Source organism: Panthera leo, chromosome E1, assembly GCF_018350215.1.
Source record: "Panthera leo isolate Ple1 chromosome E1, P.leo_Ple1_pat1.1, whole genome shotgun sequence".
In the NCBI taxonomy this organism is placed as follows: domain Eukaryota; kingdom Metazoa; phylum Chordata; class Mammalia; order Carnivora; family Felidae; genus Panthera; species Panthera leo.
The window spans coordinates 10,127,615-10,152,890 of NC_056692.1; the positions used below are offsets into that span (position 1 = coordinate 10,127,615).

Genomic DNA, 25,276 nt, shown 5'->3' on the forward strand with positions numbered 1-25,276 from the left:
AGGCCGCTTCGCCAAGGGAACCTTCGGCCGGCGGCGGGCCGGGCCATGAGGAGCGGCCGGGGCCGGGCCAGGCCTCGCTGACCCCGGCCCCGCGCGGAGGCCTCCACCCCGTTTCCGCTCCGGCCTCTCGGCATGAGCGTCCGCCCGGGCCGGGGGCCGCGGCTGCCCCGGTCCGGCGGCCCGCGGGCGCGCTCAGGGCCGGCGGGCCCGCGGTGCTGATCCCGGCCCGCCGCGCTGCGCTGCCCGCCCGCCCGCTGTATGCCCCCGGGGGCGCGGCCATGGAGGTAGTGGGCGACTTCGAGTACAGCAAGAGGGACCTCGTGGGACACGGGGCCTTCGCGGTGGTCTTCCGGGGGCGGCACCGCCAGGTGAGCCCCGTCCGCCGGGGCGAGGCCGGGGTGTGTGGGCCGCGGCACCTCTGCCTGGCTGCGGCCAGGCCGGGTGGTCCCGAAACTTGGCGACGCCGCGGGCGCGGCCCCCCCACCCCCACCCCCACCCCCCGGTTTGGCTCGTCGCCCCGAGGCCTGCCATTGTGCGCGCTGTCAGTGTCGCTGGGTTTGTTTTGGTCGGGCGGGGATTGTTTTGAGGCCGAAGCCGCTAGGCAGCGCTCCACCTACCGACGGGCCGCTCGGCCTCTGATTTCCCCTGTTTGCAGAGAGCCTGGTAACCAGAATGCTCTTAGGGGCTCACCGCCGGGGCCCGGCGGGACACACGCCTTTCCACCTGAACGTGACCCGAATCTGAGTCCTAAAGGAGTGCTCGGTCCCCTCCCCAGCGCGGGGCTCGGGCGTGGAAGCACGCACCTTAGGTTTTTCCGCGCCTTGGGCTGCCAAGGCTTGTCGCCTTTGAGGTCGATAATTGCAGACCCAGCGGAAAACGGGCTTGTTTCCCGTTAGCTCGAGACTTTCTCAAACCCGGGGGTATCGCATTTCCCAGCATTGGTTCGTCTACACCCCATTCGAGCCCCGTACCACCTTCCCTTCTTGGGGTTAGATGGGCGGCTGGAAAAGATGGGCGGACGCTTCTTGTTTCAATCCAAGTAAACATGAAAGCAGGTTCCAAAAAAAAAAAAAAAATTTTTTTTTTTTAAAGCTTTTGCTGTTTCGTAAATAGGGTCACACGAGGTTTTAGAATCTAAAGAATTTGGAAGAGCACCTAGAGAGTGGAAATAATCAAAGGGGCTTGGTAGTTCTGACTGTTGGCAAGAGGCATGTTTAAGTGGGCTGATTTTGTTACTTATCAGATAGAGTAATAAAAACTGCGTTCCTTTCTTAAGAGAAAAAGCTTAAAACTCAAAAAATAATTTCAGCAGGAAGCTGAATCCTGCCAAGCTATCAAATGCCACCTTCCAGTTTATTGTCCGCATTTCTCCATAACTTTAAAGTGGTTGTAAACTGTGTTCTTTGTTTCACTTGTGGTCTTCCTATCTATTATTTTTAGTGGCTGTCTTATAAGGTACTAGTTTGTAATTTATGAAATCATCTTCCTGTTGCTGGAGGTTCAGGGTCCTTCCCATTTACCCTTTCCATTGTCTGTATATGAGTGGGCTAAAAACATCTTTGTGCTTATAGATTATACTTCTGTGAAATAATTTCCAGGAGTAACACTATTTTTCCTTTTCAGAAAACTGACTGGGAGGTGGCTATTAAAAGTATTAATAAAAAGAACTTGTCAAAATCACAAATCCTGCTTGGGAAGGAAATTAAAATCTTGAAGGTATGCTTCTTTATGTGATATTTCATAGTAGGTTAAAACCTATTTTAAATTAGTGCGTGATGACATCCTTTGTCATTTTGGTGGTTGGAGCCAAATTTGAGAATTTTCACCTGTTGCTGTCATTTTTTGAAGCGTTTGGGTACTTGGAAACTGTTTTTAAGAATAGATGTTTGTGTTCTTGGCCAGTGCTTAGAAGGGGTTCTGGGAAGGCTGATTTTAGCTTCTCCTAATTTCTTTTCCTTAGTTACTGTGTTACTGTTTGAGAAGAGGCAGGCCCTTCTTATCCATCATTTAGCTCTTCTGTTGATCCCTTTCGTGCTACATTTAAGTATTTGGGGGAGAAGGGGACTGGGGACAGTTGGAATCTTTTTTCCTTGTAAATTGAAAAGAATTACCTACCTTGCAAGTGGCCTTTTTAGATCACTCACAAGCAGTGTTATTGCAATGAGATGCTTTGAGGAAAAAAATGGTCTCCTAGTCAAATGAGTGTGGAAAATCCTGTCCACTACATACTTCTTGGAGAGTCACTCACAAAGCACTTTGCTCAGTAAAGAAAGTCTGAAAAATTGCTCAATGAAGAAACTAGTTTAGATGTATGTAACTCAGTGTTCCCCAAGCTGATAAGAACATAGACCCCTCACCTAACACTAGCTTTCATCAAAACTACTACCCTCTTAGCTCTTTGAGCTAAGAATTATGCTTCGTTTTCTTTCAGACAAATTATCTGCTCTTTAAAAGCATTTTGGAACTTATGCCTTTAGTGCTGTTAGAGTTGTATACTGAATTTAAAAGACTCCCAGAAAGTCTGCAGTCATACTACCTGTGATATTTATTTTGTAGACAAGAGTACTCCCTGTGTTAAGAGTCTAACAAATGATCGTGGTGAAGAAACATTTAGGGCCCAAGTAAAGTTTGATCAGGCACATTTCGTCTTATTTTTTCGTAAATTGAATTGTTCTAATCCAGTCATCAGAAGTGTAGTATATAGAAATTGTATGTATGTATGTGTATGTGTGTGTATACTTAATATCTATTTGCATATTGAAATGTGTTAGAACGAATATTTTAAATTCTCAATTTCCTTAACAGGAACTTCAGCACGAAAATATTGTAGCCCTCTATGATGTTCAGGTACCTTATTATTATTTTAAAATTTGCATGTCAATAAAGAACTTTTCTGTTTCATACAAATGTAAGTGAATCATAATAGAAATAGAAAACTGCCTTATTCTTGTTAGAAAGGTATATAGTTTGAGTTATATGTTTGTTAATAAATTGTTTAAAGTAGCATAGAGCGATAGGTTAAAATAATGTGCTGCATGAGTATGGTTGTACTATAGGAGTAGTGTTTTAGGTCAGGTAGAGGAATATTGATCCCAGATCTAGCATTTCTGTGATAAATGTAGAAAGGACTGTTGTGGGTTATTAAAAAATTAGAGCTTTTTTCTTATTGCAAAAGCAACATTTGCTAATTGGAGAGGTATTAGAAAATAAGTAAAACCAAGGAAACTGCATACTCATCACCCTGATATATCTGATTATCACAGTAGAGTTACACTTTATTTGGAGGTGGGAAGGCTGGGTTCTCAAGTTATCATCTAAGGCAACATTTCTATACAGACAAAATTACCCTTGGAAATCCTTTTGAAAAGCCCCAATTTGGAGAAAATTACTATTTTGGGGGGGTGGGGCACCAGGGTAAGCAGTTGGCTTATATTTAGGGGCGTATTGGGTTTTAAATACTAAAACCACTCTTCTCTAGCATGGCAGTCGGCTTGTGTGACAGCCCCAGGGATTTGAGATCTACTGAGGGGGCAGGGAGGGCAGCCAGCCGACTCAGCTTCCCCCTGGATTCTCACTTCAAAGCAGACTAGGGTGCATGATTTACGTTATTTCCTTCTTTTGTTTTTCTTAGTCTGGACAGTTGAATTCCAGTAAAGTAGATGGACATGTTATGTGATTCTGCTGTATGTGTTTCTAGCTAAAATTTTTTCTGTATACACTCGCATTACTCAAATTCATTAGTTTTATAAGGTTTTGAGTGGCTGCTATGCACCAGGCATCATTCTAAGTGTAGGAACAAAGCAGTGAGTAAAACAAAGTCCTTGCTTTCAGTGTGCTTAATTTTAGTGGGGTGGAGCGAAATGGACCGTTCTTCAACGTACTTCTTTTTTTGTGTATAGTCATTTTTCATGCAGCCATGAAATACTACGAAGTATTTAAACCCATGTTACAAGATGTGTCATTTTTTTTCCATTACAGGAAAGTGCTATGGGGATAATAGTGAAGTTCTGGACATATCTTAGATTATTTATGTTCAGTTTCTAGAATTGGAATTACCAGGGTAATTTTAAAGTTCTTGGTGTTAGAGTGTGATTACTCTCCAAAAAAATTGCAATTTAAATTTCACATACAGACTGTTGTGAGTGACTGTGGGGTGTATTTTATTACCTATTGAAATAGGTGTGACTCATTCCTTCAGCCGAGATAGAGCAGCATAGAAAGGAGAAAAAACTTGAGTCAAAACTCAACTTCTCTCACAATCCCTAGTTGAAATGTCGATTCTCCTCGGAGCTGTTTGTGTAGCCTGTCTTGGTCTTTGGAGACAGAGGGCACCAAGTGGTACAAGTCAGTGCCTGGTACAAAAATTGTTAAATAATATTAACTCTTAATATCCCATTTTTTGAGAAGCACAGAAGACCCTGTCAATTGCAGAGTAGAATTTCTTTTCAGAAGAGTGTACTTAAACTTCATTCCATTAGAAAAATATTTTTAAGTACTAGCTTTGGTTGTAGAATGAGATACTTAAGGGGAACATGTACTCAAAAACCTGAATTATCAAACAATCAGGAATATGAAGGTGACTGCATTAAAAATGTTTATATTTTATCCACTGTATATTACTGGAAATACATAAAGTTAAGACCTCTCAGTCAAGTAAGTATATTCTTGAGCATTTGACTAATGAGCGAACAGAGTCTTGATCTACTATTTTAGGTTTGCCCCCTTATAAATTTAGTTGTTTACTGTATGTTTATGGAGACAGTAGTACAGTAATTTTACCAACTTGAACATTATTTTTCCTGGCCATCAGGTTTGGAGATGTAAAATTTATGGATACATTTTTATAAATTGAGAACTTTGACATTGTTTCTAACAAATCTGGTTTCAGTTTAGATGACATTTAAAAAGCAACATATTTTCCCATTATAAAATTAATATATCCCCCTAGTTAAAATAATCATTATGAACATGAGTAAGTTCTAAAAGAAATGGCAATTCTCAGAGACACCACTGTTACATTTCTTTAGAGTCTTCAGAATACATTTATTCCTCTTTAACCATTTATAATTAGATTTTTAACCTTTTAATTGTGAGAGATTTACTAATAGAAGAGCATTTGTACATGAATGCAGCTTGTTTCATTGGACTTAATGTATTTTGGATACAGGTTCATGTCACTACAGTATTATAGGGCTAAATGATAATTTACTTAAAACCCAGTTGTGGCCATTTGGGTTGTTTGGTATTTTTTCCTGTTAGAAACAGTGCTGGAGAGAAAGTTGTGTACATATCTTTGCTCATTTGTATGAGTGTTCTTGTAGAATGAATTCCTTGTCGTGGAATTGTTTGGCCAAAGATACTACTGCATTGCCTTCCAAAAGGTTATACCAATGGCCTGTTTTTTTCCTTTTTTGACAATCTCATGGGAAGACAGTAGCTTAAGTTTTACTTTTTATTTCTTAAATCATTAGTGCATTGACCATCTTTTTTTTTCTTTAAAATTTTTTTTAATGCTTATTTATTTTTGAGAGAGAGATGGAGCATGAGCGGGGGAGGGGCAGAGAACGAGGGAGACCCAGAATCCAAAGCAGGCTCCAGGCTCTGAGCTGTCAGCACAGAGCCCTATGCCAGGCTTGACCTCATGAACTGTGAGATCATGACCTGAGCCGAAGTAGGACGCTTCACTGACTGAGCCACCCAGGCGCCCCAGTGCATTGACCATCTTTTTTTTTTTTTTTTTTTTTTTTTTAATTTTTTTTTTTAACGTTTATTTATTTTTGAGACAGAGAGAGACAGAGCATGAACAGGGGAGGAGCAGAGAGAGAGGGAGACACAGAATCCGAAACAGGCTCCAGGCTCTGAGCTGTCAACACAGAGCCTGACGCGGGGCTCGAACTCATGGACCGTGAGATCATGACCTGAGCCGAAGTCGGACGCTTAACCGACCAAGCCACCCAGGCGCCCCAACCATCTTAATGTTTTATTTGCCTTTTTATATTTCTTCTGTGGCTTTCCTGTTGCTGTTCTGTGATGCTTCTGTTGTGTTCATCTTTCTTACTGATTTCTTTGTAATTGGTATTTCTTGAGTCAGTTAATGAGGTATGCGGGAGTTAGTGGTGAACAAAACAGCAATGGCCCTCGTCCTTGTAGAGCTCACAGTATAGTGGGGAAGAGGACGTGAAGCTAATAGCCACTTACTCTAAGCGTGCCCAGTGCAGTGAGAGAGAACCGTTGAAGACCTTTGAGAGGACACCACATGGGGGCTACCCACTTTATGGGCTGGGGAAGACTTGGTGAAGAGATGATGTTTAAGCTGACTTGACAGAAGAGTGGGAGCCAGCCAGGCTGGGGCAGGTGGGAGAAGAGCAGGGAAGTGTCCCAAGCAGATGAAGCCTTCCGTGGAGAGCAGGCAGGAGGGTGAGAGCTTGAGGAGCCAGGGGAAGTGGCGAGGGGAGTGCGGGAGTGAGGGGAGGGCGGCGGCAGGCGATGCTGGCGAGGTTGGCAGGGGCCACCTCTGTTCTGAGGGCAGCGCAGGGCCATTGAAGAGTTTTAAGAGCAGGAGAGTGATACGTCTGTTTTTCAAAAGATACAGATCTTTGAAGCTTCTGGGCAAGAGGTAAGTATTGTCAGTTAGGAGTACTTTACCTGTATGATGGTCAATTGACTGGATAAAGATCCACCACTAGGTAATTTTTAGCGTAGTGGGAAAAGAGGATTCATTTAATAAATGGTGCTGGCAAAACCGAGTATCTGAGAAAGAGTAACGTTGGATCCCTGTTCTCATCATGTTCCATAACAATTTCCAAATGAATGAAAGGCTTCAATATATAAAATACCCAATAAGGACCTTAGCATAATACATAGATGACCGTATATAACCCAAGAGTTAGAAAGATTTTTTAAATCGAGATAAGAAACTCTGAAGCTGTAGAAATAGGGATATAGGGGTGCCTGGGTGACTCAGTCGGTTCACCCTCTGACCTGGTTTCGGCTCAGGTCATGACCTCAACGGTTTTGGGCGTTCGAGTCACACTCCGCTTCTGTGCTGGCAGCACGGAGCCTGCTTGGGATTCTCTCTCCCTCTGTCTCTGTTCCTCCCCTGCTCACACTGTCACCGTCTCTCTTTCTCTCTCTCTCTCAGTAAATAAATAAATAAATAAATAAATAAATAAATAAATAAATAAATAGGGAAGTAGGCACATAAAATCTTTAAAAACTTCTTTTTATGGCCAATAATACCATGAACAAATTGATAGCCATAAAAAGGAACAAACTTGATACATGCCACAGCATATGATATATTAAACATGCTTGTGGGGTGTCCCGATTGGGTGGGGGCCAGTGGTGCAGGCGGTGAAAGAATTCACCCAAGGCAGAACTACGGTGATAGAAGTTTATCGAATACAGCGCAAGGGAGCAGTGGGCAGGACGGCGAAGGAGAGACGCTGTCTCTCGCTGTCTTCGAGGATGCAGTGGTGGGGGGCTGTAGTTAGTTATAGTGAGGGAGTACGGGGACAGAGGAAGTTTTCCCTTTTTTGGTAACCGTGCCCAGTCGTGAGTAGCTCATTGGCCACTTAGGGCCTGTGGCCATTTTGAGGTGGGTCGCTTGATGAGCCTGTTTGCGTTCAGCTCGGTGGTCACCGTGGTCACTGCCTTGCTCAAGTTTCCATTGCTCAAGCTGTTGCCCAAAAGTGGCCTCTACCATGTTGAGAAAAAGAAGCCAGCCACACACAGCTACTGTTTGATTCTGTTTTGTGAGTTCCAAGAGGAGACTAGGGTGGTAGAAATCGGGGATAATACAGCAGAGGGTGCCTCTGGGGAGGTGGGGGTTGACCGCAAGGAGGATGAAGGAACTTTCTGGGGCGATGGAAATGATCTGTAGCTCGTCTGGAAGTGCAGTTACGTGAATGTATCCATTTGTCACAGCACATTGAACTGTACCCTGAAATCTCTGTGTATTAATGTGTGTACATTAGACCATAACATAATTCAAGAAAAGGCAATTGACAGATACCAGTTTGAGAAAGTATTTACAACACAACAGATAATAGGCTAATATCTGAAACATATAAATCCTCTCACAAACTGGTAAGGAAAAGATAAGCCAAAGAGACAAATTGGATATAAATTGTTGGTTCTCATAAGAGAAATAAAAATGGCTAATGTATGAAATGATACTCACGGACAAGCAGTCAGGGAAACGTAAATTAAAGTAACAGTGAGGTGCCACTTCTCACTCACCCCTTTGGCAAAATTAAAAAGTGCATTAATTCTTCCTGGTGGAATTGGGGAGGAGGTGTAAAATATGCTCATAGATCACTGGTAGAAACGTGAATCGTAAGAACATTTTTTGGCATGCTATCTGACAATATTTTGTCACCCTGTAAGAATATTCTCGACGTTGCAATCAGAATAATCCTGGTGATGTAAGTCAGGGCTTGTTAGTCCTCTGCTCAGACGGGGATTCTGCAGCGGCTCCCTGTTTTTATCAGAGTGGAAGCCGAAGTCCTTATTTGCACAGCATAACCGCGTTCTCTCTCACCCCGTCTGTCTTGTGCTTCTCTGTGCTTGCTGCCGCTTCTGATGGCTCCTGTTGCAGACCATTCTCGGGGCCCTTGTCCCTTTTTTCCTTCTCCCCAGGACCTTTCTTCCCAGATACACTGTATGGCAGATATTTCTACATGTCTGTAGTATATATAGGTATATTCCCAACCTTCTTTAGGTCTTTACCCAAACACTATGTTTTCAAAAGCTTTCTTTAGCCACCCTCAGTAAAATGAACAATCCCCTCCCCAACACTGTCTCCCCGCCCTACTGTTACAAACAGTGAGGACTTTCGCAGTTTGGAGACTTATGGGCAAATCAGGTTTAGATTAGGTGGGTGCTTTGTTATCATTTCCTGAGTTTGTAACCCGGGGCCCAAGGGTACAAGAGCGCCTGGCTCCCGGGGTCCCAAACAGACCAGGTTTGGACAAAGTCCGAAGGCAGAGAGAGGAGCGTAGGTGAAACAAGAAAGGGATTTTGATTTTCAGTGAGGCCACTACCGGGAAGACGGCGGACCAGGGTCTCAAAGACTGTCTCCAAAGTGCTGAAAATACGTCTAGGTTTACCTAAGGAAAATATGGGGCAAAGGTCACTGGGTACCTGCAGGTGGGCAGTAAAGGTCAGGTCAATCCTTGTCTTAGGGTCAATCACAGGGGGTCTTGGTGGGGTTGGGACCCCGACCCTCTTGCTTTGCCCTCCAGGGCTTTTGCCTGAGTTAAGAAGAAGAACTTTATCAATTAGAAAGTACCCACTGAGGTCTGAATGGAGGTAGTACCAGCAACCTCCTCCTTGGATTTCATTAATTGCTAGAGTGGCTCACAGGACTCAGAAAAGCATTTGACTTACTAGGGTATTGGTTTATTATAAAAGGATGTAAAAGAACATAACTCAGAAACAGCCAGACGGAAGCATAGGGTGAGGTATGTGGGGAGAGCTTTCACTCCCCACATGCCTCTGAGCTCCATCCTTTTGGAGTTTTACGGAGGCTGTGTTACGTAGCTGCACTTGATTAAATCAGTGGCCGCTGGCGATTTAACTCCGTCTCTAGCCCCTCCTCTCCCTTCCCTGGAGGTGGGATGGGGTGAGGAGGGGTTGGGCTGAAATTTCCAACTCTCTGATCCAACTGTTGGCTTCTCTGGCAAACCAGGCCCTATCCTTAGGGGACTTTCCAAAGGTCACCTCAAGAACTAACAAAAGATCCTTCCATATCTGATCCCTTAGCAGATCACAAGGATTTTCTTTTCTTTATGAGATAACCCATAGGAGTCACCTGAGGCATGGAGAATAAATCAGGAAAAGTAGCAGAGAAGTGGTGAGGGATGGGTTTTAGGAGCCAAGGATTTTTATTGAATCTTTCTCTTGCTATTTACTTAATTCTTTTGTTACTTTCTGTTTCTCCCCTTCTGATCCTGAGCATCTGAATTCTGCTGGAGAAAACACCTAGTCATGCTGTCTGATTTTTAAATTCTCTTTATTGTTTTCTAAATTACAAAAGTAATAGGGCCTGGGTGGAAAAACTATTTAAATAGTCTAGTTGTGTATTAAGTAATGAAGAGATGCCCTCTTCTGATACCTCCCCTTATTTCTTTTTCCAGAAAAAAAAACCTCCACTGTTGTGCATCCTTCAAAAGACTTTATTTTTTATTTGTTAACATCACCCCTTTGGTAAAGGAGGGATGATAATCCAACTCTTCTTACTTACAGGATGCAATGAGGCTGTCTGGTCCCATGTAACCCCAAGGAGAAATAATTCTGAGGATTGTGTTTTTACTCGAACAAATTGCTTCCCAAATTGTTTATTTCATCTACATTTTTGTATACTGGCATAGAGTTCTTCTTAAGAATACCTTCCCCCCCCCCCCCCCTTTAGGGATTTTCTATCTTATTAAAGAGTTTGAGTAGGGGAATGATAAAATGAAATTTATTATACTTAATTTTGTGGATGGAAGTTCTGGGGAGGAGTTGAGGGTGATTAGTTTCCTGATTTTAGAAAAGGAGGACAGATGTGTATTCAACTTTGGGAAACCCTCTGTGGTCTGGCTCACAGGTCTGTTGGCCTCACTTCTCAGCCTTTCTGTCCCTTTAAGTATCTCTTCAAGTTCTTCCCTGGTGCCCCAGTACCATCAGAGTTTCAGTTTGTCTGTTGAAGACTTGATTGTTTTTTCAGTTCTCTTTTCCTTTTGCTGACTCTTTCCTGGCTCTTAGAGCTAAGTGCTTCACTTGAAAGGTGTGCACTGTTTTGTACTGGAGGCCCTTAAGGAGGGGAGTGTTCAGGAGAGAATGATAGAACCAGTGGAGATTCTCACTGCTTTAAAGGTGGGCAAAAGAAGGTTTGCCTGAGAAATCAAGGATGTTAAAATATTTCTTTTGATATCTTTACATTGAGTTAGCAGTTTAGTCTCCCCTAAGGAATTACTAGTTCTCTTTTGTCTTCAGTAGTTAGGATATGGTGCCATTATCTGATTAAGCAATACTGATTTGAGATAATATTTTTGTAACTCCTACTCAAGAAGAAGAAAATTGTGTTGAAAGTTACTGGTTTAATTATATCTCAGTATTTTGGGGGATGATAGGGTATTTTGGTCTGGATTTGATCAGGTGAGATGGCTAAACCTAAGGCTGATTCACCATAGAGATGATTTCACTCGTAGAGTAGATTTTTGTTTTTACTTATGATAAAAGGAAATAAGTATTTCTTACAGATTTGCTTTTCTACCCTGCTGGAGGCTGACTGGTCTCTACTTCCTTCCTGATCATGGGAGTGCTGCTGTTCTGGGAAACCAAGTGTCTGTTCTAGGCTTGCAGCCTGGCTCTCCACGCCCGCCACCCTGCTCGGGCAGGACTGTGGTTCCTGGTTCCCCAGCAGAGAGCAGAAAGCACTGCTGTTTTTCTGAACTCCCATGTGCCTCTATGTGTGTGTGTTTGGGGGCGAGGGGGTTGCTCAAAGAATTGGGCACTAGGGGTTTGAATTTTTTGTCTAGTCCTGAGAATTAAGTGAAGTAAATCATCCCAAGTCCCTGAGTTTTTTGCAGAAAATAATTTAATTCAGATCTTGCCTGGGGCATCCAGACCCTTGGTGAACACGGTGGAACCACTTTGTGGCAGCCCCTTCTGTTCCTTGTTGCACAGAAGTGCTCTAGACCAGAAGTGCTGCGACACCAGTTTGTTATTTCTAATCTGTGTGAACTGATCCTTTATTTATAAAAGCCAATAAAAATGAATTTTTGTCAAAATGAAATAAAAAAGGACCTATGAACAGATGTCCAAAGTTTTTATTATTAGGATTAGCAGACATAAAATTATTTTATAGCTTTAAGACTTTTAAAATTTCTTTTAATTTCTATAATTATCTCATTGTGGGCTCATACCAAATAATTCACTGCTTGGCACTGGTCCTTGAACAATGCTCTGAGGGACACTGCCTTACATCTCCCTTTGTTCTCTGATAGAACCCCTTATTCTTTTTCTTTTTTTCTTTTTTCACATAGAACTCCTCATTCTTGAATTTAGGAGCTTAGTGAAGCCAAGTGCTGTTGGGAAAGGTTGTATCTTAAATCACACTTGAGCACTGTCTCAAGTTAGGGTATAGGAAGCACAATTTAAAATTTCATTAATGGGGCACTAAACGGATGTCAGTTTAGCATCCGACTTAGGCTCTGGTCATGATCTCACGGTTCATGAGTTCGAGCCCCACATCTGTGCTGACAGCACAGAGCCTGCTTGGGATTCTCTGTCCCCTCTCTCTGCCCCTCCCTGACTCATGCTTTCTCTTTCTCTCAAAATAAATAAACATTTTTCATTAACCTTGAAATATTGTTATTGAAGAATCAGGACGTCAGTGTTTGAATTACCCAAGCAACAGATCTGGAGCTATGTGAAATTTGAGAAACTTAGTAAAATTTCTTAATTCCTTAAAAATCAATCTGTTACTAAGATATGTGAGGAGAAATAATTGTCTTTTCTTTGCCACCAATTCCCAGATAATGTGATTGCCTCCATAAAAAGACTAACCAGGGGCACCTGGGTGGCTCAGTCGGTTGAGTGTCTGACTTTGGCTCAGGTCATAATCTCACGGTCTGTGAGTTCCAGCCCCGCATTGGGCTCTGTGCTGACAGCTCGGAGCCTGGAGCCTGGAGCCTGCTCCGGATTCTGTGTCCCCCTCTCTCTCTGACCTTCCCCATTCGTGCTCTGTCTCTCTCTGTCTCAAAAATAAATAAACATTAAAAAAAAAAAAAGAAATAAAATAAAAAGACTAACCATCCTGGGTCATGTATTCCAGAAATCAGATTGTGCAGTTAGTGTTGCTAGATAGGATTTTTGAGTCACTGCTTAAATCATAAACTTTTCAAAGTAGAAGCACTTCCCTGAGGACCAGAGAATCTTACCTTTTCTTTTTTTTTCTCACAAATTTACCATAGCTTTGACCAAAGGATGAATCTTTCTTTAGTTCTTTCCATAAGCAGAATTGAACTTCATGACTACGTTAGTGTTATCAAAACTTGACTTGACTTTGAGGCTGGGATGCTTAAATTACTGTGCTGGGGATTTAAAATTTCACTTACTGATAGATTTAGATTTTGTGAATTTGGGCTTCATTCTTTCCCTACTCTAAATTATATTTAATGTTTACTTTTTAGGAATTACCCAACTCTGTCTTTCTGGTGATGGAGGTAGGTAGTAATATGTGCTGTTTAATTTACTTTTGATTCCTTTTGATTAATATGTACTTTAAAATTGACAGTAGATTATTTTTACTTGAAATTTTGAATTAAACTCCATTTAGTGATTTATATTCTACTTTATAAGGAATATAAAATTTTTTGATTCCATAGTGCTTATGTTTTTCAGACTAGATTTACATTGTACACAAAGTATTTTTAATTGAAATTAACTGGTTGCAGATTGAATTAATCTTGAATCGGTTCCCTTATTTTAATTATTTTTTCTTCTATGTATCAGTACTGCAATGGTGGAGACCTGGCAGATTATTTGCAAGGTAATTTTTGTCTGTCTGTCAGTGTTCAGTGAAGATAGTACTGTGTGTGGTCTGTTGGATCCTGAGAGTTACTTCTGAAGTAATGCTGACCCTGTTCTCTGCACTTGTATAGAAACAGTCAATAAATGTTTGTGTACTTGTTTAAGTGTGGTCACTTTGCCAACCGGTTGTCATTTGTTGTGGTCTTATTCCTAAACTTTATTTGCTTCTAGGTACTTACTTTATGTGTGCCTCTTTCTGACAGTGTTTGAGAGACGAGTCCTCTCCCCGAGAGAGAAAAAAACAAATATGTAGGTTCCTTTCTTCAAAAGACTCTGCTGAGTTGCCATCAGTGGGCCTTTAGTTCCTTCTGTTTCTTTAAAAAAAAAAAAATGATGAAAACATGTATCTAAGAATGTGTTTGTTAATGAGAATCTTTCTTGTAAATTAAAAAGTTACAAAGGATTAAAGGTAACACTGAAATTATTTCGTGGCACAGAGGTGAGATTTTAGTACTAGATGGTGCTAGAAATTCTGCGTCCAGAATGTATGTACATAGGATAAAAGGTGTTCAGATCAATTGTGTCTCTCACAAGTAATTCCTAAATGGTGTTAGATGAGGCCGGCATCTACTTGTTCACTCCTTAAAATGCAAGGGAAATATGAAAAAAACAAACAAAAAAAAACCAAAAAAAAAAAAAAACAGTGAAAGGTTGATAATACCCCAACCTCTAAATAGATCAGGGGAGTTGATGGCGAAGTCACCGACATCAGTAGATACACTTGCAAAGGGTATAGACAGTTTACAAGAGCATACTAAAAATGTTCCATTTCACCTAGTAATCAAGGAGTGCAATGGCAAATTTAAAAGTCTTTAAAGTATAAAACATTGCTCACTTTCAAAAGCTGCGTGGAGATTACTAGAAACAACACTGGGAGTGTTGCCACAGGCCACGACCGGTTGGTTGGTGCGGGGTGAAGTGGCCCTGGGCCTAAGGCTCCGGAGCATCTCCTTCCTGGCCTGGACCGGGTGTGCAGGGGACAGCGACGACCCCGGGGCCGGGTGACACTGCGGATGTCACATGGGCTCTTCCGCCGGGCACAGCGGGCGAACGACAGCAAAGCTTCAACCTGACCCGGAAGATGGGGGCGGGAGAGGAGCCGAGACCCTCCTTGTCTCTGCGCCACGCCCCCCCCTCCCCGCCCTGTTAGTCCCGCGTGTTGTGTTCCTGCCCCAAGAGGAGACCACCGGGGCTCCGAGGCTGCTGCTTCTCTGGCTTCCCTCACACAGAGGTGCTACCCCGGGGGTGGGGTGGGGATGGGGGTGGTCTCCGGGGGCGGGGAGGGGGGGGGCCTACCCTGCCCTCCAGTGCTGTGGGCCCTTCCCATCAGCCTAGGGAGAGGGCTGTGCCTCTTCTAAAGCCAGCACACCTTAGGGAAGGCCCCGAGAGAGACTGGATTTGGAAGTTCCTTTTAGGGCTAGGTGATTGCTGGGAAGGGTCAGGGGGAGGAGGGAGGGAAGAAACTGGTATAAATGCCCCCCCCCCCCATTAAAAAGATTATAGTTGAAGATCCAGTGTGAGCCCTTCTGTAGTCCTCTCCTGGCTTTCCCCCTTGAAGACAATGGTTATCTGGAATTTGGTAGTTTATTCCACGTGCAGTTTGTGTTTTTGCCAAGATTCTTTTTTTCTTAATCCTCATTTGGTGTTTTATGTAAATATCCTCATTTGGTTATATATGTATATGTCAAATGTCACTTACTAATAGGACACATGAGACAGGCACTTTGGGTCACCACTGGTGGAAAGTTCAAGCTAGAAAACACCCTGCTTCTACATCCTTCTCAGTCAATGACTGTCTAGTTCCTTGATGTTCTCAGTGATCCAGATAAACGCACCTTTCCCCTGGGGTCAGATTGAGTGGCACCCTATCAGTTTAGTGCCCTCATTGGAGTATCGGTTTCCCTCACCGACAGAAGTCCTACTCGCTGATACAGGCACTGTTACTGGGGTAGGTCGCCTTGACAGCAGTTTTGTCCCTTATGTTGAACTCCATATTTGATATTCCGGAGCAGCAGTGTTAGAACAGGAGGCCCCAGAGTGAGGGGTGTATGAGCCTGAATGTCGGAGTCAGACAGGCAAGCCGCTCCTCACATCCCTTAATTGCTGTGATTTTGGTCGAGTCACTTAGCCTCCTTCTGGTGCCTCTCTGCTGTAGTTCTTACGGGAGTCCCTTGTCATTTGAAAACACTTGTAAAGGCATATAAGAGAAATCTGGACCTCAAGGAATTTTCGAGAGTTAAACTGTCCAGTATGGTAGCCACCAATCACGTGGGACTATTGAGCCAGCCTGAAGATGTGCTGTAAATGTGAATATATTGATTTTCGAACGCGTCAAGGAAGAAAATGACTGTATCTCATTAAGTATGTTGATTATAAGTTGAAATCATATTTTGGATGTTTACTTTCACCTGTTTCTTTTTACTTTTTAAAATGTGGCTACTAGAAAATGTAGAAGTTATGTATGTGGCTCACCTACTGTTTCTGTTGGGAGAGCGCTGGTCTAGAAGATCTAATGCCATTACTTCACGACACGATCATGATCATTTAATCCTTCTATTTGCTTTGTTAAGGAAAATGCTATTAACGTTTTCAAAAGCTAGAACACGGATTCTACTGATCGCAAGTTTAAAACAAATTTTAAGTTAATTATCAAGTTGTACTTCAACGTGAATTCCAGCAGAATATTGAGTGTGGCAGGAGTGGCTGAGCCTGCTCCCTCCGGGCTGACTTGCTCAAGCATTTATTTTTTTGGAAGAGTGTCGATGTTGGCCATGCCTTTAAAATAGTAAGTTTTTAACATGGGAAATACAGTTTATAGGATCGTGATGAGAAATATGCATTCCACGTTTGTAAAAATATGAATATTTACTACAGCGTGTGTTCAGAAACAGCTTATGTTAGATCATTAATCCCCTTCCCCCACCCACCCACACACAAGAACAGCGTTAGAATTTGGACTCTGAAGCAAATAAATTTTAAGTGTATTCAATTGTATGTCATGGGGCAAAAATACAAGTTCTAAGCATCTGCAATCATTTGAAGTAACAAAATGTTTCTAATCCCTAAAATGAAAATGTAAATGAATGAAACAGAAAACAAATACTGCCCATTTTAATTTTTGCAACGTAACTTAAGTAGGCATTACAAAAATAAAGCTCCACGCTCCCATCATTGGTTTGACCCACCCATTGAGATCCGGAAGAATACCCTCCATATTTTTAGCAGTGTTTATCTCTAAGGGATGGCATATGGGAGATATCACTTTTTATATGTTTTAGTGTATTTAGATTTCTTTCTTTTTTGACAGCATCAAAGAATAAAAATGGGGGATAGGTTAAGAACAGCCCTCACAGAAAAAAGTATTTGATAATTTTTTAAACCAAGAGGATATATTTTATTTGAGGGTGTTAAGGGCATAAAATGTCATTATAACGTCATTGAAATGATTTTAAAACTATAATATTTCATTTCCAAATGTAATGTTATTTTTATCTTCTTAATTGCATATGGAAAGGTCATGTGGAACACATTCTAGAGATGTAAGGCAGAAGTATGTTCACAGAGGATTTAGTAGACAGGGTCGTGGATGTTAAATCCTAATGTAGATTCCAGGAATCACACTTGGGACTTTTAGAGATCCACAGGAATAAAAAGTCTGTATTTGTGTACTGACTATGTTTGAGTACTTACTCTGTGCCAGGCTTTTTCTAAAGTCTTCATTATTAAAGGTGCTGTCTTGTTTGATGGTCACAACAGCCCCAGGTGGTTAGTCTGATTTTGGCTTTCTATAGATGAGGAAGTAGGCACAGAAGGTTCATCTTCCAGGGTCACACAGCAAGTAGGAGGAGGAGCTGGGATTTGAGCAAAGGCAGCCTGAGTCCAAACCCAGCTGTTAACCATTCCATGCTCCAGCATACACACAGACACACTTCAGGATTTCCTGAATGATGACCGCCCTCCAATAGTGTTCATTCTGTCTCTTTACAGTAGTGAAAGATACTGTGGTAGGTCAGGAGTGTTGCAGGGCAGGGGTGAGGAGGGGAGGGAGATGTGGGAACACGGATCCCTGCCTGACACCTGCAAGTGGTGGTGAGGTCCAGGTCTTATTCAAGGATTTCACCTGTCTTTAATTTGTGTTCTTGTTCATTGTTGGGAGTACATATGGACCTTTATCCCAGATATTTGGCTAGTAAGAAAGGGAACTTGACTTTTTGTCTTCTTAAGGGGAAGTACCTGTTGTGTGTGCAGTAATGTGGACACCTTCACAGTAAAAATGGGAAAGGAAGAACACCAGTGAAATGAAACGCAAATGTAAATCAGTTCTCTTTACTACAGATCGTGTAAAATGTTTGAGGTGTCTGATGTCTTTTCATAGACTTAAATTGTTAGAGTAAAAGGAAGAAAAAAAACCCTGGTTCTTTAGTCCCTCTACATTCTTAACTCGATTCTGTTGATAGAAGGTGCAGATGGTATTTGAGTTTGTGCTTAAATATTTATGCAATTCCTTTTCTACCAGCTAAGGGAACTCTCAGCGAAGATACTATTAGAGTGTTTCTGCATCAGATTGCAGCTGCCATGCGAATTCTGCACAGCAAAGGAATAATCCACAGGGATCTCAAACCACAGAACATCTTGCTGTCATACGCCAATCGCAGAAAGTCCAACGTCAGTGGTATTCGCATCAAAATAGGTAAATGGCCACATAGCGTTTTATGCAAAAGGACGTTTTTGAGACTTCGTAGTTTTGGATGATTTCAGTTCAACTTTGCAGAATGACGGGTTTTGTTGATGCACTTTGGGCATTTTTATTGGGTTCAGTGAGGTGCATTTGGATATGGGAAACTTTACATTACTGGTAGCATATGCTGAATCTTAGGACCCAGGGGCCCATGGATTCCCAGCAGCAAACCCTATCCTGCTTTTCATCAGAGGGAAGCTGATGTGTTACAGTCCTGGCAGCAATGGAATGGCACTGGTTCTTTACAACTCATGGGATTTTAACGCAAGGGATCAAAGAGACCGTTTAACTCAGCCTTTCCTTTTTGGCTCTTGTATGTCACAATTATTTCAAGCAGTTTGTAATAATAGGCATTTTTTCTTTTTTTTTCTTTTTTTTGGTAATAGTAGGTATTTTTCAAGCTTTTCTTTTTGTACAAAAAAGTACAAATATATATATATATATATATATATAATTTTTTTTTTCTTACCAGTGTTTAAAGAAATTTCTGATTTCACATGTGTTACATATGGATCTGGAGAAGGCAAAAAAAAAAAAAAAAAACCCAGTTCAAATTCTATACCTGGTGTCATATTTAGTGAGAGTTGCCTTAATGAATCATCTGTTACAATTAGCACTTTGTCTTGCAAAGCTTGGTGTTCCCTCCTTGTTTCAGGACTGGCAGGGCAGTGACTTGTTCGGCTGGTGGCCAACACTGTTTTTTAGCCTGTGGAAATTGAGGTAGCAACTTTTCTCTTTGGCAGACAGGCTTATTCAATAAGCCGCAAATCTCTCACAATTCCTTGTGCCCTCTTGTATCTTGAAGATACGATCTGTGTCAAGCATGAGTAAAAGTATCGTTTGTTTTTCTCCTTTTTATTTTGTGACACAGCGGATTTTGGGTTTGCTCGTTACCTGCATAGTAACATGATGGCCGCAACCCTGTGCGGGTCCCCAATGTACATGGTGAGTGAGGGTTTTTTTTGTCCTGACATGGCGCCATTAGCCCTGGGATTTAAGTATAATGGTAGTTTCCAAGTAAGATGGGATTTTATGTATGGTCTGACTTGTCGTTTGTAATTGCTAATAAATACTAACATTGATTATGTTACTGATAATGCTATAAGTCATCTTTTGCTTTAGCACAGTGGACCGGGGGTGCCCGGGTGGGCCAGTCAGTTAAGCATCCGACTTGGGCTTGGGTCGTTATCTTGTAGTTTGAGCCCCGCGTCGGGCTCTGTGCTGACAGCTCAGAGCCTGGAGCCTGCTTTGGATTCTGTGTCTCCCTCTCTGCCCCTCCCCTGTTCATGCTCACACTCTCTCGCTCGCTCGCTCGCTCTCAAAGATAAACATTAAAAAAAATTATTAACATAGTGGACCATAAAAGTCACTTTTACCCACTAGTTTAAATTAAAAAAGAAATTAGTTATTATGGTAGGAATTTCCTATTAGATTACACTGAAAATAAAAATTGATTAAGCATGGTCATGTTACACTTGATGTGTAATATTTGGGAAAACTTGAAAAAAAAAAACACAACCTTTTGGGGGCATTTCTTCATTTATAGGATGAACATGCTCATCTTTTGCATGTTATTTCTCTTGACAAGATCCCTGTGTCAGAAGGTTTTTCAGGGCGCTGGGTGGCTCAGTCAGTTAAGCATCTGATTCTTGATTTCAGCTCAGGTCATGATCTCACGGTTCATGGGTTTGAGCCCCAGTGAAGAGTCTGCTTGGGATTCTCTCTCTCTTCCTCTCGCCCCTCCCCTCTCCTCAAAATAAATAAATAAATAAATAAACAAACAAATAAATAAATAAATAAACGGTATTTCAATTAGTGTTACACTTAAAGCTGAAAATTCTTAGTTCTCCCCTTTATCTTTTCATATGGATGTTGTCAGGTCTGATAGGGGAAGGCTATGAAACTTCTGAACTAATGTGAAGCATCAGGCCTGGAAATAGCTTAATTCTGGGCCTTCAGAATTTTGCAAAGTACATCAGTGTGCCTATCTTAATTCAAAATTTAAAATGGGTTTGTGTTCAATGAGGATTTCCTCTAATCTAAATCAACTCTGAGATTAAGGAACTAGTAATCAAAGTTAAAATCTTTTTTAAATTAGATTGACTTTCTTGATCATAATTTTACTGCTTATCCAATAAACTTTATCATTTAATGTCACTTAAAAGTGAGTTTGTACTTCTTGAGTATGAAATGCGTTCAGGCTTGAACCATAGCCTTGAGGATGGAGAGAGTGCTTGGGCCAGTTCTTGAAGGGAGTCGACTCAGTGAGAAGCATACTAGGCACGACAAATAAAAATGGTACACGTGGAAAAGGAAGTTTCACTGCTTTAGGTATATTTGACATTTCTATTTAACATTTGTCCAGATTGATGGTATTTTTAAAAAGCAACATCTAGTGAGAGGTGGGAACAGAGCTGTGCAAAGCAAAAGAGAAAACGTCTTTGCTTTTTAGACAGTCCTTTAACCGTGTTTTCATGATAGTTTGTATATTGTTTTAAAAGCTTTCAAATGACAGGAAAAAACTTGTGTCCCTATTGTCCACATTTAACAAAGTTAACATTTGGCCCTGTTTGTCTTGATCTTTTTTTTTTTTTTTCCTAGAAAGAAGGAAAATAGTTCAGAAACAGTCCAAGTCCTTTATATCTTTCCCTCTTTCCATTTTCCACTCTCCTATCCCAGAAGTAGCCTCTGTCTTGTAGTTGGTGTGTGTTTTTATTACAAACTTAATGCTCTTACTGTATTGCTGTCCATGGTAATATATAGAAGTGTTTGTTTCTATAAATTGCTTCTTTTCATGCCACATTGTTTTTGCGATTTACCAGGAAATCCCAATGTATGAATGTGGTTTAAGTTCACTGCAGGATCGTCTGATCAGGGAAATGTCACAATGTGATCTTATTTCAGTAGTTCTGTTAGGAGCATGACCTTTACCAGTTAATTAATTTATGCATATTAATTATATAAATAACATAATGCATGTGTGTGGAATGTTTCTATCCCCAGGCTCCTGAGGTTATTATGTCTCAACATTATGATGCTAAGGCAGACCTGTGGAGCATAGGAACGGTGATATATCAATGCCTAGTTGGAAAGCCACCTTTTCAGGTAGCCTGACTTCTTACTTATGTGCTTAATTTGGGGATCTTCTCATTTTGCAGTTGCCTCTGACTTCTAAAACGGGGAATACTTTGAAAGCAGTGTTTTGGGTTCCCTTGTGACTTAGTTTGATTTTCTTACAGGCAGAAACTGCTACAGTGAGCTAGAATGTCTTTTGCTTTTCATTTTTTTTTTTTTTTTTTTTTTTTTTTTACCTGCTTTCCCTTTGTACCTGGCCTGAGCATAAAGCCTGTTGTATGTTTACAAGCTGATGAAAACTAGCCAGGGTCCGGACTAACAGCCTGGTGGGAAATGGGGGTGAACAGTGATGTCAGCGCTTCCTGTTTGGCTTGGTTTGGGGGTCCTGCACTCCCAGGTGAGGGCTGGGCCTGGTCTGGGAAGGTAACTGGAAACTGTCTTCAGCTCTCTATTGCCACCACTGCTGGGTGAGAGAGAGTTAGTTGTTCAGCCTTTATGGAAATTATTTTGGGTTTTTCTTCCCACCCCACCCCCATATCCTGTCAAAAAGAGGCCCTCTAGAACTCATCATGACGACCCCTCCTGAGTTCATAATTGCCCAGTTTCAAAGAGGTTTTTTGAATCTGAAAACTGCAGCAAAGTAAAATTATATGTCCAAAATGGTGTTGAATAGTGACACAGCCAGTTTAGACACTTAACTTTCTCAGTCTGGTTTCTCACGTACGGGCAGCTTCACTAAGCCAGCAGCTCTTGTTCTGAGGGTCCTTCCTGTTGCTGTGGAGGGACTAAAAGTTAGAGGTAGGTATACTTTGTTCTCTCCCTTGAACCCCTGACAGTCCTAAGGTAAAATATACCTTGATTTTTACACAACAAAACTGTACCTGTTTGATAATGTAACCTCCAGAATAGTGACTCTTAACTTTTTCTAAGTTTCAGGCTCCTCTAGGGGGCTGAACTCAGAAAAGAGACATTATGCCTGGATATGCAGAATTTGCACCCAATTTTAGAGGTTTTTAGGTTCCTAGTGCCCATCTGTGGTTCCTTTAGCAATCCATGACTTTCAGGTTCAGAGTCTATGTTCTTTGGCAAGAATATGAGTATGGATCACATGATCTGAAATTTTTGCCCCCATTATTTAGGAAATAAAACCTTTTTTTTTTTTTTTTTTTAACAGGCCAATAGTCCTCAAGACTTAAGGATGTTTTATGAAAAAAATAGGAGCTTAATGCCTAGGTATGTGTTTCGGTTACACTGGGTTTTATTGTCTGTGAATACAATGTCAAGTGAACTCTGTGCTTTATGTGTTTCCATGCGCTTGTGTGCTTTATCTTTTTCTTATTGGATTTTGGGAGGCTGGATTATTTCTCACTTGCATTTGTTTAAGCCATGCCCTCTTCCAGACAGAATTGGAGGTGGCTCCTTTTCTAACAGAGAACTCTAGCAGATATTAGTGCCAAGCTAAAGTGGTGTTAAACTCCAGGCTGCCCTTGTGAAGTGCTTTATCGCTGCCCACATTCAAACAAATAATATTGAGAAGCACAGTGCAGGGATCTTCCCAGACGGATGCTTTTTCTCAAAGACAGTTGCTTAGTGCTTTGGTTTTTGTTTCTGTTTTTCTCCTGTAAGAAATGTGGTTTTACGGCAATCATCTTCATATGAAATGTAGTATTTGTGAAAGTGCATTTGCCTTTTCCTTTATCATAATGAAGGCCAAGGTCATATAGCGAGTATGTATAAACTCATCACTTAGATCCTTTTTTTTTTTTCCTTTTTCCCAGTATTCCCAGAGAAACATCACCTTATTTGGCTAATCTCCTCTTGGGTTTGCTTCAGAGAAACCAAAAAGACAGAATGGACTTTGGTAAGTAATATTTTCAAATTTTGTATTTCTGTGTATCCTAAAAAGATTTTGAGAAGATGCTATGGAATTTTCAGAAGAAAATTAAAGTCAATTTCTTTCTTTCTCTTTGTCTTTTTTCTTTCACTTATTTTATAAATATTTTTTGAGCGCTTGCTATGTTCTAGGTACAGGAAATAGAGTAATAAAGAAAATCCCTGTCCTCATGTAGCATATATTCTCTTGGGGGGAGGCAGACAGATGATAAACCATAATTATAAACCATATAGAAGGTGATAAGTGCTGTGGAGAAAAAGAAGGAAGAGAACGGTGTTGGGGAAGGGATGGAGATTTGAAATAAGGCAGCCAATGAAGCCCTTTCTGAGAAAGTGGCCTTTGAATAAAGACTTGATTGATGGATGGCAGGATAGTGAGCTAGTGGGCCGTGGGCGGTGTGCATATCTGTGGGAAGAGCTTTCCAGGCGGAGTGAACAGCCAGTACAAATGCCTGGAGCTGGGAGTGTGGCTTGTAGACTGGAGGAACAGTCAGAAGGCCAGTTAAAGACTGGGGCTTTCGCTCAGTGTGCTGGGGAGGGTTTGAGCAGAGGAGTAATGGGATCTGACTGATGTTTTCAAGTGGCTCGTTCTGGTTGCTTGTTTTGAACTCTGGTGAAGGGTGTGGAGGTAGCCCGAGGACCGACGAGGGAGGCCAGTCTGGAGACGGCAGTTGCTCACTTAGGCTGGGATAATAACAGCAGAAGTGGTGAGGAGTCCGTTGACTACTGGATCTTTTTGGAGGTAGAAGCAGCAGTGTTTACAGATGAATTGGGTGTGCGGTGTGAGAGAGAGAGAGAGGACTCCAAGAGGACTCCAGGGTTTCTGGCCTGAGCACGTGAAGGAATGGAGTTGTTGGTTACAGACACAGGAGCAGGATATGGGGCAAATCAGGACTTGGGGTTGACCGTGTTAAAGTGAAGATACGCATTTGTGTAACTGTAGACGTCAGAAGGCACTTGGCATTCAGAGGACAGGTCTAGGCTGAGGGTATACTTGGGAGAAGGTCTGGGAGGAAGGAGAAGAGAAACACTCCATAATCCTGGTCGAAAAGTCGCTGGCCTCAAAGATGGAGTTTAGGGAGACAGGGAGGGGCAGCTCCGTGTTAGTGACCCTTGTGAACATGTGCTCTGTGGCCGCTTGGTTCTCACCGTGGTCTTAGGAGAGCAGCTGTGGGTGCTCCATGGAGGCTATGATTTTAGATTTTTAGACTTTTAAAAAAAAAATTTTTTTTTAATGTTTATTTTTGACAGAGAGAGAGAGAGAGAGAAGAGAGAATGAGTGGGGGAGGGGCAGAAAGAGAGAGAGACGCAGAATCCAAAGCAGGCCCCAGGCTCTGAGCTGTCAGCACAGAGCCTGACCTGGGGCTTGAACGCACAGACCGCGAGATCATGACCCGAGCTGAAGTCGGACGCTCAACCGACTGAGCCCCTAGCTTTTTAGACTCTTAAGGCAAAGCTTCTACCATTGATTTTGAGCCTTTCTTCTTTTATAATCTAATCACTGAAGCTAAAACTTTAAGTATTTTAAGTTAACACAGTCTATTTTCAAATAATATTTTACCACCTCTTGTGTGATGAAAGAACTTGGAAAGCTTAACACTGTAGGCATTATCCAGTTCTTGAAGCTTTTGAAAGGAAATTTTTCCCTGAAATTGTTTGGGTCTCAGGTTCTCTTTGGGGCACAGTTTGTTAACTTGTTCTTATCAATGTAAACATGTAAAAGATTGTCTTTTCAATCTTGTTCTTAGCAGTCATGTGTAAAAACAGCATGACTCAAATTTAAATGTCAGACCAGAAAAGCCATAAAACATGTTCAGTGAAAATGCTTATTAAATTAACCTTGACCTTGATGTTTTTAGGGAAAAAAAAGTGTTTGATTTTTCCTGTAATAATTAGTCGTAATAGTAATAGCGATTTGCAAAAACTTATTCCAGAATTTTGGTCTGTTAATGTGTATTGTGGAAGTCTACAAAGTCTTCTTGATAAGAC

General features: G+C 41.6%; 1 protein-coding gene across 4 annotated transcripts in view; it reads left to right on the forward strand.

Annotated features, from left to right (window-relative positions):
• The first annotated feature begins 213 nt into the window (after positions 1-213).
• ULK2 (unc-51 like autophagy activating kinase 2) overlaps positions 214-25,276 on the forward strand; it is an 83,602-nt gene continuing 58,539 nt past the window's right edge. For 3 of the 4 annotated variants that reach the window (XM_042917330.1, XM_042917332.1, XM_042917331.1), the window contains exons 1-10: positions 214-368; positions 1,624-1,716; positions 2,806-2,847; positions 13,182-13,214; positions 13,504-13,540; positions 18,098-18,271; positions 19,191-19,264; positions 21,323-21,424; positions 22,569-22,627; positions 23,173-23,255. In XM_042917330.1, the coding sequence (XP_042773264.1) occupies positions 279-368; positions 1,624-1,716; positions 2,806-2,847; positions 13,182-13,214; positions 13,504-13,540; positions 18,098-18,271; positions 19,191-19,264; positions 21,323-21,424; positions 22,569-22,627; positions 23,173-23,255 (787 nt within the window). In that variant the 5' untranslated portion in view covers positions 214-278. Of the gene's footprint in view, positions 369-1,623; positions 1,717-2,805; positions 2,848-13,181; positions 13,215-13,503; positions 13,541-16,151; positions 16,367-18,097; positions 18,272-19,190; positions 19,265-21,322; positions 21,425-22,568; positions 22,628-23,172; positions 23,256-25,276 lie in introns of those variants that run through there. The other variant, XM_042917333.1, reaches the window with a different exon arrangement.